Raw genomic sequence first — 15,259 nt, 5'->3', positions numbered from 1 at the left:
TGTCACAGACAGATCCATTAGCCAGTTATTTTTATTCCTGAAGGACTGTAAAGGAGTTGAGCATGTAATGCAGTAAGTTAAGGAAAGAAGTATCCTCTTGGGCCCATCTTTCCCTGGGGAATAGTAATGAATCTAGCAGAAAATTCTGCGATGTGCTGCAGTTACCAGAAACACTCAGCACCTCAGGTTGCTCCAAATAATGATGCCCTGGTCTGAGTGGTGCAGTTTGAAAAATTTTGCTGGACCAGAGCTCTGTTCACAGTATCTATATCTACCTCAGAATTTTGAAAAGATGACCTGGGTCAGGGCAATCCCAAGCTAGAGCAGCCCCGAGGAGAAGGATTTCAGAGTGTCAGTTGATGAAAGATTCAACATGAGCTGGCAATGTGCATTTACAGCCCAGAAAGCCAACTGTATTCTGTGTTGGATCAAGAGAAGCATGACCAGCATATGGAGGGAGGTGATTCTGCCTCTCTACTCTGCTCTCATGAGACCACACTTGGAATACTGCATCCAGTTCTGAAGTCCCCCAAACCAGAAGGACATGGAGCTGTTGGTGCAGGTCCAGAGGAGGGCCACAAAGATGATAAGAGGGCTGGAGCACCTCCCCTTTGAGGGCAGGTTGCAAGAGGCTCTTCTGCTTGTAGAAGAGAAGACTCCAAGGAGATCTTATAGCAGCCTTCCAGTGCCTGGAAGGGGCCTACAGGAAAGCTGTGGAGAGACTTTCTATAAAGGCACATAGCAACAGGATGAGAGGAAATGGTTTTAAACTGGAAGAGGGTAGATTTAGACTAGATATCAGGAAGAAATTATTTACTTCAGGCTGGATGGATTGGAGGGAGGTGTTCCTGCCTATAGCAAGGGTTGGAATTCAATGATCTTAAAGGTCCCTTCCAACCAAAACCATTCTATGATTCATTGTCAACCTCAATTCAACCGTCTGAATTGAGTGCATTTTTAAACGCTAAGTACAATTGAAAATTGATGCTGATCTGGAACAACTCACAGAAAAACAGATCACAAATGTAGGATATAATCTGGCAGCTGGAATAGGAATTGAATTTTCTGCTCGATTCCACAACAGGCAACAAGAATTACAGCAGTATCATGCTTTAATGTTATCGTCCAGTCAACAAAAAGAGGTCAATAGATTGATGGATATCTATTAAAAGCTGTGAGGATATTATTTCCTTAGCCCAGGCTTAGAGATACATGGTGATTTTTTTATTTTTTTTTTTTTTTCAAGGTTAGAATCTGGACAGAGTAAGAGATCATGAAATATTCAAGAAGCTAACTGGCAGAGTGAAATAGGGGCACACATGAAGGAATGGCTTCAAAACTGGACTAGGATAATACTTGGCGTAGTTGATAAGAGAAACTGGCATCCTTCTTTGAATTGCTTGAAGAAGCCATAGGACTTCCTACTCAAATTATTGTTTCTTCCTCTTCTTATTCTTTTTCCTTAATCTTATTCTCAGATCTCTTCCAGGAAGTAGTGAAAATTTTAACAAGTCTACCAGAAGGCTGAGCTAAGCGCTGATGGTATCATCTGAGAAGAAGAGCACCAGAGTTGAAATCCAGTCAGGCCTGAAGAGCTGATCTATGGGTGCTGCAGATTGAGAGACCTGGTCTGGTCTAAGCAAGGCAGAATCCCAGCTTTCACTCCCAGACGCTAGGAGCTCAACACCTGGAGATGCACTCAGAGGAAGTCAGGAGTGGCTGTAGGTTTATTTTGCCTTTTCACTCCGACTACAGCAATTGTATATGAACATATTGTACATACAAACCAAACCTTCAGTGATATTATTTTTATCATCAGCTGCATCAAAATCCATCCTTTTCCAAAGGATTTAAAGAGATCTAATGTTTAAGATATTGAAATTCAGAAAGGAATAGCTCAATTGGAAGTAGTGGCAGGGTATAATGTTCTTGTCATAGTGTCAGTCACAGGCTTTGGCCATTCATCAGGAAAAATCTGTTAGCTACAGAACAGACTTCACCTTTACAAAACATCCAGTGGCCTACATAAAAATGAAGTGAAGCTTCCTGAAAATCTCAAGCTCTGGAGTACAATAAATTCTTGTAACCTTATCTTAAGTTGAAGGAAACTAAAGAAAACAAACAGTTTTCTGAGAAACAAAACCCCCAGGCTTTTAACTTAGAGTTTATCCACTGTAAACTCTGTTAGTTAATGCCACGAAACATAAAAGAAGCAAAATTTCCCCTGAGCCCAGGGTTCAGTGAAATGAAAATATTTCTAGTTATCTCTACCAACTTGAGAGCCAAAAACTATTCAACCCTGACAAAAGCCACACTGATAGTAAGTTAGCTTTTCCTGTTAATGACACTAAAAGAAGATTGGAGACAGAATCCAGCACACTTTTTTGAAAATGTCTTGAAAGAAGTGTTGAAAGAGCCATGTTTATTGTAAAATAGCCACCAAAGTAAATCTACTCTCCTCTGTATGTGCAGCTGTCCATTACACAATCCTTTGGCTTCAGCAATAAAACTGTCTTCAGCAGGGCTGAGCTCTTCCCTATTCATTTAGTCTCACCTTTCTGCCACAAATTTATGTCATCTTGGTTGTGTCACTGCAGCTGTTCATGGGACTGCACTGTGAGTTGGTCCACAAAAAGGATTTGAGTTGAAAACCACTATCTTCTCCCATTACCCCAGCTGAAGTTGTGGTAAAGCAAATAGACCTCAAATACTTTTGCATAGCATGCACATATAAAAAAAAGTTGCCTGTTTTCCAAATCATGATATGCCTACAATGTGGAAAATCTCTTTTTTCTTTTTTTCTTTTTTTTTTTTTTGCATTGATTGAGAAATACAAATCAGAAGAAATACTGAGACCAATTAAAATGATCAGGGAATTACTTTAGGAGAAAAGTTACTTAGTAGCAGAAAGTGGACTGGGGTTCATGAGACCAGGGTTTTATTTTTATCCCTCTAATTGACTTTCAAGTCACATCATAATACAAAGAGTATTCAGATAAGGAGTGAAGATCTTGATTCTCACACGCCACCACTGAATCAACTTGCAATGAAGGTGAGTGAAAGACATAATAAAAGCAACTGTTTTTAAGTGGACACAAGGTAAAATTGAAAGCATAAGGTTGTGTCATGCTGGAAGGAATAAAGGCTGAAGGTCACCTCTGTTGTGCAAACAGGAATAAACAGAGATTATGTTTTTAAATGTTTAATCTGTAAGCACAAAAGAACAGGGCCACAGTAGGGCAATGTCTGCAGCAACAAAGGAGAGCTCAAGCCAGCCACCGAAGAAGACATTGAACATCTTTGTACTACAACGTAAAATGCACTTTTCTATTTAAGTAGGGACTGCAAAACAGCTGTCTTGTATCCAAGTGATTCCCAGACATAAAGCACGAAGGGTCCTGTGTCCACTGATCTGATAATTATACGTACACTATTCTTCTTCCTTTTCAGTCCCAATTTCCTGCTACTCCCCCAAGAATAATGTTGAGAGAAACAAACCTAAAACCCAGCATCTCATTCCTTCCACATCCACGCAGTACGTACCCAAAACAGAATTCTTTTTTCTGCTTCAAAAAATCCAAAGTGACCTCTGAAAACAAACCCATAGAGCGATGAGGACAGCAAATCTGTGGTGAAGGTAGCTGTCAAGCAGCAAAAGAAGGTTTGCCAGGCCAGCCTGATGTCCCAGAAGGAAGATACCTCCTCCAGAGTGAACAAGAGCCCGCCGATGGGGGCACGAAATACTGAAGCTATCCCTGCTCCCGCACCAGCTGTAATGAAGCTGCGCCTGCAACAAGTAGTAGAGGCAACACCTGGATAACTGGAAAAAAAACAACAAACAAACAAAACAAACAAGAAAAAAAAACAACAACCCTCCAAAATCACAGTTTCAATTCAAATATGAGTTTTATAGAACTGAATTTAAAGACCTGACGGTTAATTTTGGGGTTATTATGACACCTTTATTTATTTATTTATTTATGACACTAGGTGCTGAATTCAGATCTAGTCTCAGATCTGATTCTCATGAGTCAAGCTCCTGGGGCTACTTGGCAGATTAGCAGTACATTGATTTCAATACTGGGGCTTCTGGAGAACACATGAGCATCCAGTAGCAACAGTGACCAAAGGACCCATACTGTATTAAAGTATTACATAATCATACTCTGAACTCTTAGGGCTTTTAGTCAGCAGGAAAGGGGAAATAACACTTCATTCACAGATTTCCTTCATACCATAACAATTTTTCTCTTTCCTGATCTTCAGCCTTGAAAAAATCCTAAATCCTACAATATCACATGAGAAACGCACTTCAGCATCTTGCCATCATGGATTGTTGCTGAACAGTGTAATTAATGCAAGGCAGATACAACATTTCACACAGTGCAGCCAGCAGGAGCAGAGGGGTGATCGTTCCCCTGTACTCAGCTCTGGGGAGGCTGCATACCAAGCACTGTGTTCAGTTTTGGGTTCGTCACTACAAGACATAGAGGCCCTGGCATGTGTCCAGAAAAGGGCTATGATGCTGTGAGGGGTCTGGAGCACAAGTCTGAGGCGGAGCAGCTGAGGAAGCTGGGATTGTTCAGTCTGAAGAAGAGGAGGCTCAGGGGAGATGTTATTGCTCTTTACAACCTCCCTGAAAGGAGGTTGTAGTGAGGTGGGGGTCAGCAGTAGCAGGCAGAACAGTGGGAAGGATACAGAAAGAGGAAAATAAGGGCGTGAAAGAATTTTACCTTGGAAAAATGTATTTAAGTGCAGCCTTTGTAATGGACACTGTGCTGATACTGACACACATAACAGTGCTCACCAGCTTATAAAACTTGCATCTTCTGAATGTGCTCCCTGAGACTCTCAGGGATGATTTGCAGAAACGTGTACTCAGTACTAGTTAGGATTAACAATTACACAAAAATACTTCAGTATTTTGAGTATTAAAAATCATAATTCCTCAGGTATAAATGTATGTTACGTATATATCCAACTGGTCTTCTGAAAATATGAACCCTACATTAGGTGGCCCTTTTGACTTTTCCAGCGTATCCACAAATTTTGTAAGCACAAAGATGGGAGGCAATAAGGGTAATGGACAGAAAAGAGAGAAAAAAAAAAATAAAATAAAATAAAAGGAAAAGATTAGAAAGTTCACATGTTGAAGTCCTTATAAGGACCCTGTCCTCCAAGGACTGAGGAGGAGTCCACCAGCAAAGCAGCATCGGCAACTTCACATCTGGTATTGTACAACTAACAGGGTTGTACACCGTTAGTACACAGATTTTTCACTTGCATGTTTTATCTACACAGGAATATTATTTTCAGCAGTGAAGAACTCAAAATGTACTGCAGTAAATGCTAGGGGAAATTTGCTTGGACATCTCCCACATTCTGTTCCAGTTATTTACACATGCTGTGCATCACCCCAGCAGTGACAATTAATAATGAAATCAGACCCCTTGTACAGATCTCTTACAGCTGCCTGCTGGATGGAAACCTTAGGATTCTTCCACAACTCCTGCTGGTTGAATTACTGCTTTGCCTGTGGCGGCATAGGGAGAGGCACCAAGCCTATGTAATAACTCCAAAAGACAACAGGGAGCTGGAGTTTCTCATCCTGATCTTTGTAAACGGAGTGAGGTCTTGCTCAGACCAAAATCTCTTTCTGTTTTTAAGAAATAATCATTTTGTAAAGAAGACTACAACACACCATGTCTTTCTGAGGATAGTTCCTGTCTGCAAGGAACTAAAGCAGGAACTAAAACTTAAAATTACAGAATCATATAAACTGAGTTGGAAGGGACCTTTAAAAGCCATCTACCCCAACTCCCCTGCAGTGAAAAAGAGCACCTACAACTACATCAGGCTGTTCTGATTTATTTAAATGATGGACCTTGAATCACAGAATGGCCAGGGTTGGAAGGGACCTCAAGGATCATGAATCTCCAACCCCAGTGCCACATGCAGGACCATCAGTCTCCCCATTTAATACTAGACCAGGCTGCCCAGGGCCCCATCCAATTAAGTGATCAAAGAATGGCTTGGGTTGAAAAGGACCACAATGATCATCTAGTTTCAACCCCCCTGCTATGTGCAGGGTTGCCAGCCACCAGACCAGGCTGCCTAGGGCCTCATCCAGCCTGGCCTTGAATGCCTCCAGAGATGGGGCATCCATCCTTCTTGGGCAACCTGTTCAGTGCATTACCATCCTCTGTGTGAAAAACTTCCTCCTAGATGATAAAGGCAAAGGGAATCCCATTCTTCCCTCCTACATTTTTTTATTTATTTGCAAGCAACATATAGTTCACAGTTGCCATTCATTTGATTGTTTTCCTATCGTTACTTCATTTCCCTCAGGAAATTAAGACATGATTCTTTTTTCCCTTGCTCTAGAAAAGTCAGCATTGCTTGAGTTTTTGTACTTGTGTATTTTATATAAATACACAATAAATACCGACTAAAAGACGTAAGCAGGTTTGTAATTTCTTTTTCTGGGAACTAATCTCAGTAATTTCAGTAGAGCTGTTCACAAGAGAGAGCTTACCAGAGTTACCTTGCAGATATATACAGGCAGAGAAGAGGCAGATAAAATAAAGCAAGTGACACAACCATTTACTTTTTTTAAATGAAGAAAGGAAGCTAAGGGCCCTCTGTGCACATTGTGGAATCCCCATCATTTCCTCTCCACTGAGCTGAGACTCTGAGTTTGGGGACAAAGCTCATAGCTGAAAATCTCACGTTTCTTAAACTCTTCCTTTTACAGCCAAGAGGGCAATGGAAAAAGGTCTTCAGTATTAATGCGTTCTTTTCCACAAGCTTACGATAGAACCATTTGTGAAGGATTAAATGTATTAAGTACGGTGAGTTTTTTTCCACTACAAAGTGACAAACAGCAGGAAGACCAAAAGACCAGGAATGGAGGTGCTGTTCCACTGCATGAGATGCAAGGTACCCTTGAAGCACTTAGGGTTTGGGGGAGTCACCAGTCTGTGCCCTGCCCATCACTTACTTGTCAGCTGAATTCCGAAACCTGGTGAAGAAGGGAAGGTGGATGCCAAGTGTGTCCGACTGCAGCTGGCTCAGGCCACAACCCAAGATAGCCCTAAAAGCAGTGATGTATAATTGAGAGCACTCTTCATTAAACTGTTCATAAATCAGCTTCAGCTCAAGGTAGGGGAGGACAGAGCCTCAGTCAGTGTACAGCAGCAAAGCTAGATTGGCTTCAACAGATTTAAACAAGAAAAAACTTGAACACATCTTTTAAATATGCAAAATCCTGTTGACAAAAAGCAGGAGGCACTTAAAGGTTTTCAAATTCTTAAATGAGAGAGGTAAATGGCTTTTTTTGCAAGGAATATTGTGATGATTGATCGTGAAATGCCTTTTGAAGAACTGCATGTTAGCGTCTGCCCAAGTGTGGTGACCCATCAGACTATAACCCCGTTGTTTCAATCATCTGCCCCCAGGTTAATGACCACAGCAGGCAAAACAGCTCTGCTTCTGACAGAAGATGCGTAATGATTTAAATTATTACAATATGTTCCCAGGCAGCACGGCAAACTGCATTTAAATGGGGGGAAAAAAAAAACCAACAAAAATCCCTTAGCGAAATGAAAAATCCATTCACTGTATAATCTTGGAAGACTTCTCTACACGACTTAAACTAGTGGTCTTAAGGAGTCTCTCAGAGGCTTTTAGCAACTTGTGTGTTTATGTTTAATAAAAATGGTAGAGGGTTCCAATTAAATTAAGTTAAATTAGCTCTTAGTTCCTATGTTTTGAAAAGGCATCACATTAATACCACACTGAATTTCTTCATGGAAATATGATTCCATTCTTTGGCTCAGGCATCACTGTTACCAACCTAGCACAGAGGAAAAACATCACAGCTGCAGTCTCTGAGCTCCCAGAGACAGAGGTCTGAAGGCAAAGAAAACAAAAGAAATCTGAAGGTAATCGCTGCCTGAAAGGTTTGCGGCTCCTCTGACCAAGCATGCTCTCCTATTTTTGAAAATCTGAGTCATCCCCAAGGGTGCTACACCTCCATTCAAATAAATAATAAATAAATAAAAGCCCACAGAGTAGCAGGTCAGGTCAGCAAAGAGAACAAACCTCGAGGATGAATGCTTTCCAAGCCAAAAAGGATCAGAAGTAAAACAGTGAACTAGCCAACAAGTGATCTACAACATGTTAGCAGAGACCAATTTCACCAACTCTACTCAAGATATGGTTTAATAATAGTAATGAAGTGTAGCAGGAGTCACTTCAAATAGATGGCCTTGCACAATCTCAGCTCTTGTGCAAGTGGATGCAAAAACATGGCCCATTTTGCGTGCAGCCACCTGAACTGCCTTTATTTTTGCACTGACCTTGCACAGCTAAAAGCAATTACAGTAGATGCAAAGCAGCCAACATTGCTCCAGGCCAATAGCAGTTTTGCCAATTCAGTCTCCCCTGCTTTCTCAGCACATTGTAAGCTACCTCATCAGTTGTCCAGATAGCTACTTACTGAACCCCGCTCAGAGTCATACTGAGAAATCCAGCCAATGTTTAAAACACACCGCATGGTTTGAACAGATGTGCTAGTGAAAAGGAGGGGACAACACAACACCACTGGTACTAATGCAGTGAGGGAGTTTTGAAGCCAATGTTGCCACCAAGACATTGCAAAGCCATCTCACAGTCTGATAGCTTTAACTTCGGCATTTCTTACCCCAAATGGACCATGGGACCTTCCAGACCACAGAAGAGCCCAGAGGCTACAGCCAGCACACAGGAGACAAAGGTCCCTAGGAAGGTTTTGATGTTAAATAGATGTTGAATAGAAGTGCCATTCAAATATCCAATGATTTCAGGCAAGCCAGATGGTGAACCAGATGGGCAAAAGAACTGCAAAGGGAAAAAATAATTAGCAGAGTTTGTGCTCATATCCTTCCATACACATCTATGAATGCAGTCTGTAAGTCCAGGTTTCATCTTGCTCATGAACAAGATTTGCCAGAGTTAACAGTGCATGCAAATATAATCTCTGGCAACACAGAAATGTGTGTTCTCAGCAGTTGCCATGCGTGGAGAAGGGAGAGAAGATGACTGCAGAGGGCCCACCTCTGCTCTGAGCCCTACAGTCAAGGCCTTGTATCCGGCACACAGGTTCATAGAACGGCCAGGGTTAAAATAGTCCACAATTATCACCTCGTTTTAACCCCCCTACTACGTGCAGGGTTGCCAACCACTAGACCATGCTGCCCAGAGCCACATCCAGCCTGGCCTTGAATGCCCCCAGGGATGGGGCATCTGCAGCCTCCTTGGGCATACCAGAGGGAAACCTTCCTTGGGTTACCACAGGGGCAGGTGGTTGTGAGCCTGCAGTGTTTGCTCAGTCAGCACGGCTGTACTTAACTAAATTGGTCACCACCTGTGCCACAGCAAAATCCCCTTTCCTCATGCAGTCAGACTTCTGGGAAGTTCGGTAAAACATTCATTTTTTCTGTCACCTGCGCTGTTAATAGCTTCTCTGTAATTAAACTGAGCACAGCAGAGCAGTAAATGGCAGCAAGGCTCAATGCTCTACCCTTACAGTCTTGTAAAAGCACTGATCTGGACTGCAAGCGATACCCACACAGCGCAGCTAAAAGATCAGACTAAAACCAACAGTAGTTTTCATATGGCCCGATGGCCTTTGGCTCAGGCCCCTTCCAAACACCAGATTCTCACATATTCCAAGAGTTGCCACTCGTATTTGTTTTACAGACACCACACACCAAGTGCAAATTGCATGGCTGCCACCACGGATCTCACCCCAGACATTTCTGCACAACTTACGGGCAGCAGAATTTAGCCTTAGGCTGAAGGCCAAAAACATCCTCCCCAGTTGGGTTGTAAGGGAGATTTTACATAAATATATACAAAATACTTAATTAAAGAATATTTGGAAGAACATGAGATTTGGGTTACTGCAGCACTGCGGGCTCTTTGCACAAAAGACAGCACTCACCAGCACCAAGCTTGAGGACACGAGGACCATGGCCAGCCCGGGACCCAGCACACACACCCACACCAGGTGGAAGTTGCTATCCTGCCCAGTTTACAAAGAGATGGTTACTTCAGCACCTGTGTACTTGCTATACACCCTGTTATGTAATCATCTGCAGATAGAATGTGCAGGGGAAAAAAACAACAAAGTAAAAGTAGTGCAGTTTCTTTATAAGGACTGACACAACAGTAAGCTAAAGGCCAATGTGCCAAGTCGTGATTTTTTTCTGGGCCATTTTGTCCATCTCTGCAAACGCTATAAGGGATGCACAAGGCCATTTTGGGAACAAGAGGAAAGGGACTTTAAGAATACACACAAGAAATCACTAAATGGAGCCCTCAGGAGATGTGCTCTTGAATTGAGGCTCCAAGGTCATTACCTTCATGAATTTGCAGCTCTTATGAATAAACAGAGTACTTGTAAGGAAGCTCTTCTTGTTCCATTTTAACAAAAGAAACATCTCTTATACCATGCCTTCTCATATTTAAAATTGCCTGTCAGTCTCCATGGGTTTTTGGTTTATTTGTTTGTGCTTGAGCTGACTGCAGCCATACTGTTTCCACTGCTCCACAGCTCCCACATGCTTTGTCTCTTTCCACAGCACTGGGTTGAGATTCACTGTGTGTGCAGGTGAAACACAACCTTGCATTTCAGAGTTTGTGATATTACAGCAGGTAGCTGCAGCCTTTCTGTCAACATCTCATACCAATGCTTTTGATAGCCTGTAATGCAGCACAGCCAAAACAGGAAAGCACAACGATGAGCCTTGCTCATCTGCAGCTGAAGGAGGTGAGTGGGAAAGTTAAACATTTGTGCTGCTTTCAAAGCCAGGGAGAACTTACCTGCTGTCCTCTATGTTAGTTTAATACAACACGACAGATGTTACAATACAACCGGCCAGCACTATGTGTTGTGGTTGTGCCCTGGAGTCAGACTGTGCTATAAATTTAGTTGTACCTCAGCGCACATATACACACACACAAGTATGTATATAAGTACACATACTCATATGCATGTATATATGTGTATTCATCCATTGTTCAATATATTTTATAAACATGTAATTAGTATATGAAATATATGGGGAAGTAGGATTTCAAGAGCATTGCATGCTTTCCTCATATAAAACTTAAACCTGCCCATTTATTGGATATTCCCTTAGATATATTCAGCCTCCATCTCATCCACAGGAAACATTCTCACTTGCATTTCTGACAAGAAATTGAGACTTGTCTTTCAGCAACTGGCAGCACGATCTTGATTATCCATTATCCTAATTTCACAGAATGGATTAGAAGGCACCTCTGGAGATCAGCTAGTCCAGACAGAGACTCAAAGTAGGTTCAGCCCTAAATGCAGTTAGTCAGGGCTATGTGCAGTCAGATTTTGAGTCTCCAAGGATGGAGAATCCACGGTTTCTCTCAACAACCTTTTCCCAGGGCTTGATCACAAAATAACGAAAAAAGCTTTTGCTTATGTTCAAATTCCCTGTATTTCATTTTCCTCCTTCAATTCGCTGGTAATATTCTTAAAGCACCTGACAGAGGAAGCTGATAGCTGAATGCCATACTTACAAAGTGTCTTAAGCGAAACCTAATCCTTTCTCTTTGGCATCGACAATACATGACATAGCACATGCTCCTTCCTTGTCACAAGGAAGACCACAAGACCATAAAAACTACCTTCATCAATCTTCTAAGAAAGCCACCAGATATTAAACTGCAATTGAAGGTCAGTTGGAGAAAAGGAACATGTCCACACAATGAACCACAGGATACCTGACATCTACACCCATCTAGACAGGCAGAACCTCTAGTCAGTTAAATCTTCATGTGGTTTTTCCAACAAATGAGTACAGAGGAGATCAATCTTTCTTTTGCTTACCTTCAGGTAATTTTCCACCAGGTCCCATTTCAATTTGAAGAGAGAATCAACTATCTGATGAGTCAAAAACCCCAGCATCCCAACTGCTGTTCCAATTAGCCCCATCAGCAGCCATCGATCCCACTCTTTTCTAGAAGCAGAACACAGTTATTTCTCAGCCTTCCACAAAAGACCATTTGCTGCACTTCTCATAAATACACAAGTTCCACTTTCAGGATCTTCTGATTATTAATCATGAGTGCATGAGCAAGAGGCTGTTTCTCCCACCGTGTATCACAAAAGCCCATGCTCACAGTACACTAAGTTCAGGTGAAAGACATTTGGATAACAAGCATCATTGATTTTTCTTTGGTTGCTTTTGTGTATAAGCTGCAATGCAATCTGCATTGCAATTGTCTGATGCCATCTCAAAACTCTTTTATGAATATCAATAATTAAGCATTCAGTAGTGCAGTCAGAGTTTGCTTAAAATAAATTACTGTTGTCTTCTTCTGCAATTAATGCAATGACGCAGCTTTTATTATGCAAATATACATGAATTTTTATTTCTAGTTTGCATCTTTTGTATCATATATCTCTAATAATGATTATATACTGACAATAACTTTTGTTAGTTTACTCATTTGGAACTAAAGCCACCCAATTTAGATTCAAATGCCATATTTCTTGCATACTACACTAAGAGACAGCAAATTTCAAGAAAAGTCTCAGTAAGAGAACATTCCACAAACCTCTGCAAAGTCTCTTAAAATTGTATACAGTGAGTTGTAACTTCTTTTCCTTATATTCAATAATTTGTCATGAGAAAAGGGATAAACATTCAAAAAACAATTTTAAACAAAGGTTGCTTGCCACTTCCCCCTCTCCTTTCTATCAAAATGTTTTCCACATGATGTTTTCCTTCTGCTAGGAGGCACCTCCCTGAGTTGGCCAAATTTCCTAAAGTTTAGAGGCTATAAAATAATATATATAAAATAAATTTACCCGCATGTTTTCTCTTGTAGCCACTTCTTATAAACTCCACTGTGTGAAGGCAGATAATCCAAACTTTCATGGGGCACTGGCTGTTCTCTCTCTTCACAGTCATAATAGGCTAAATTACTTCTGTTGATGCCACATTGCCCCCTAAAATCCTGAGGATGAATCAGATCAGGGCCATGATCTTCTGCCATCAACATTCCCTCTTCGCCATCATCCATGTGTCTTGTATAGGAAAAAAGTGACATGACGTGTCTTCCAAAACCTTTGAGATGTCGAGAACGATGTGAGCCAACCATCAGCCACCTTGAGACTGAAAGAAAAACCCCATGAGGATGGGGTGGCTGTGACACAGAGATGGACTTGTTTGTGTTTGGGGTTGGTTTGCTGTGGCTATGCACAGCCCCAGCACCTTCAACACAACAAGAACCTGTCTGAGCTGGAGCTCACTGGTGAAGGAGTCACTCACAGCAGAGAGACCTTAAAGCAGTCCACAGTAACAAGACTATTGCACCTGTTCCTCATGGAATGTTCACATGACAGTGATAGGGCTTTAATTGTTTTAAAGATATGATCACATGCGGTGCTTCGAGCTGTCTGGAGATCTTGACCCAATACATAATCACACAATAAAAAAAAATTTAAAAGTTCTATATTGCTGTATCATTCACACTAAAAAAATAGGATGAAAACAAATTAAAAAATTGCCTTACCTGACTTGCTGCAATTTGGGTCTTGTACATCAGGAAGTTTGCAGGTTGGCAGTTGAAAGCAGAAGACTTGTTGCAGGTCGCATATTTACTGTAAATAGAAACCTGTTACATGCTGCAATGTTTGCCACCTCCACAGTGTGTTTTTGGTTACAGGTAGAGGAGAGCAGACGGCTGCTGCTGCTCCCCAGTTGCTGGCACATGGGTCAGTTTGGAAAGGTCTCATCTGAAGTAGTGATGAAACATAAGTAGTTCCTGGCTGTCAGCTAGTGACTAGGAAGTGGTGAGAGCTCTTCATCAAGCCATTTACTTCTGAGACACGGGCACTTATATGACTTCACTTTCTAGTCACTTTCTGTTGGATCAAGCAGGTATATGTGTGTTATCCAAATCAGGTGATCAATCCTGATCTCTGCAGCAGTTCCTCAGTTGTGCTGACAGATTTCACAGGCATCCTCTTGTGCATTCAAATTTTAAAAAACAAAACAGACTTAAGAATGGGTTTTCAAATATCAGCCCTGAGTTTTTTCCCCGCTCTCTCGTTCACTTAAATCCACCAGTACACTTGCTTCTTCAAAGTACATTTCATGAACTCCAGAGAAGCAGTGCACAAATGAACAGTGTCCAAAAACCAGCACAGATGTGAGCGTGCAGGAAAGCAAAGCATGTCTGTGTCCCAGTGACATCTCCATAGAAGACAGCCGTGGCCTTGCAAAATGCACACACACATTCATTGGACATTCATTTATTGTTTCCACAAAGAAACTTGAAGACATATTCCTCCAGGATACAGAAAAATAGTTGTTTTCAGAACACTTAGAGGAAGGCAGCAACTATAGATTATCAGTGGGGCTGTAAAAGCATTCTGTACCAGAAATTCCTGTACTAGAAATACTTACTGCTTAAAGACCCAATCAGAATTGGATCCCAAGCCTATGTGTTTCGGCTGTCACTGTGTGCACAGGGGAGCACAGTTAACACATCAACGCTGAACCTTCATCTTTCCTGTGCGAAGTACATTGGAGGGCTTATTATCAGCCCTGTCAAGCATGCATAAAGATTGCACTGCTTTCTACCACCAGCGCTCATCTCCAAACATCACCCAAGGATATCCCTGCTTAACCAAGAGCTTCAATGGCTCAGATTTTAGCCTGGCCGCAGGCAACGATGAAGTACATTTCTCAGTGCTGGAAGACAAAATTCCAAAACACGAGAGCAGAAAACCCAGGCTGTGCCCAGTGCTCAGGTTTTCCACTCATTGCCACTGCTCTCTAAAAAGCATTAGCAATACAGCATGAATTTAATACCTCCCAGAATTCTACCACTTGTCTTTAAATAGCACAGACATCAAACAAATCCCAGCTATTACACAAAAAGCAGCTACACTACAACTCACAGCAAAAACCACACTAAAACATTCTGGCTTAGGAAGAAGCAACCCCTTATCTGTGTATCTAGGTAACTGCACAGTGTAATTTCCACTGAGCAGAAGCAAGCGTATGAAAACTGAGCAAACATTTCATCAGCCCTCAGTTTTCTGCAGCATAGAATCAAGCACTTCTGAATGGCATATTTCAATTACAAGAATTCCTTCACTCTCCTGTTTCTTTGTCTTCAGCTACAGGCTTATTCGAGCAGGGGATGTGATTTGTGCATCTGTCAA

General features: G+C 41.6%; 1 protein-coding gene across 1 annotated transcript in view; it reads right to left on the bottom strand.

Moving 5' to 3' along the window:
* Nucleotides 1-14,207, bottom strand: part of LOC128091434 (chloride channel protein D-like) — a 76,700-nt gene extending 62,493 nt beyond the window's left edge. Inside the window, exons 1-6 of the mRNA XM_052704567.1 lie at nucleotides 12,893-14,207; nucleotides 11,909-12,038; nucleotides 9,986-10,066; nucleotides 8,705-8,880; nucleotides 7,001-7,093; nucleotides 3,544-3,787 (exon numbers count right to left, since the gene is read on the bottom strand). Of these exons, the coding sequence (XP_052560527.1) occupies nucleotides 3,544-3,787; nucleotides 7,001-7,093; nucleotides 8,705-8,880; nucleotides 9,986-10,066; nucleotides 11,909-12,038; nucleotides 12,893-13,185 (1,017 nt within the window). The 5' untranslated portion in view covers nucleotides 13,186-14,207. The remainder of the gene's footprint in view (nucleotides 1-3,543; nucleotides 3,788-7,000; nucleotides 7,094-8,704; nucleotides 8,881-9,985; nucleotides 10,067-11,908; nucleotides 12,039-12,892) is intronic.
* Nucleotides 14,208-15,259: the final 1,052 nt, after the last annotated feature.

The sequence above is a fragment of the Tympanuchus pallidicinctus genome, unplaced genomic scaffold (assembly GCF_026119805.1).
Source record: "Tympanuchus pallidicinctus isolate F22 unplaced genomic scaffold, pur_lepc_1.0 scaffold5, whole genome shotgun sequence".
Classification (NCBI taxonomy): domain Eukaryota; kingdom Metazoa; phylum Chordata; class Aves; order Galliformes; family Phasianidae; genus Tympanuchus; species Tympanuchus pallidicinctus.
The sequence above is the reverse complement of the archived record's forward strand: the minus strand, read 5'-3'. Positions and strand labels throughout refer to the sequence as shown.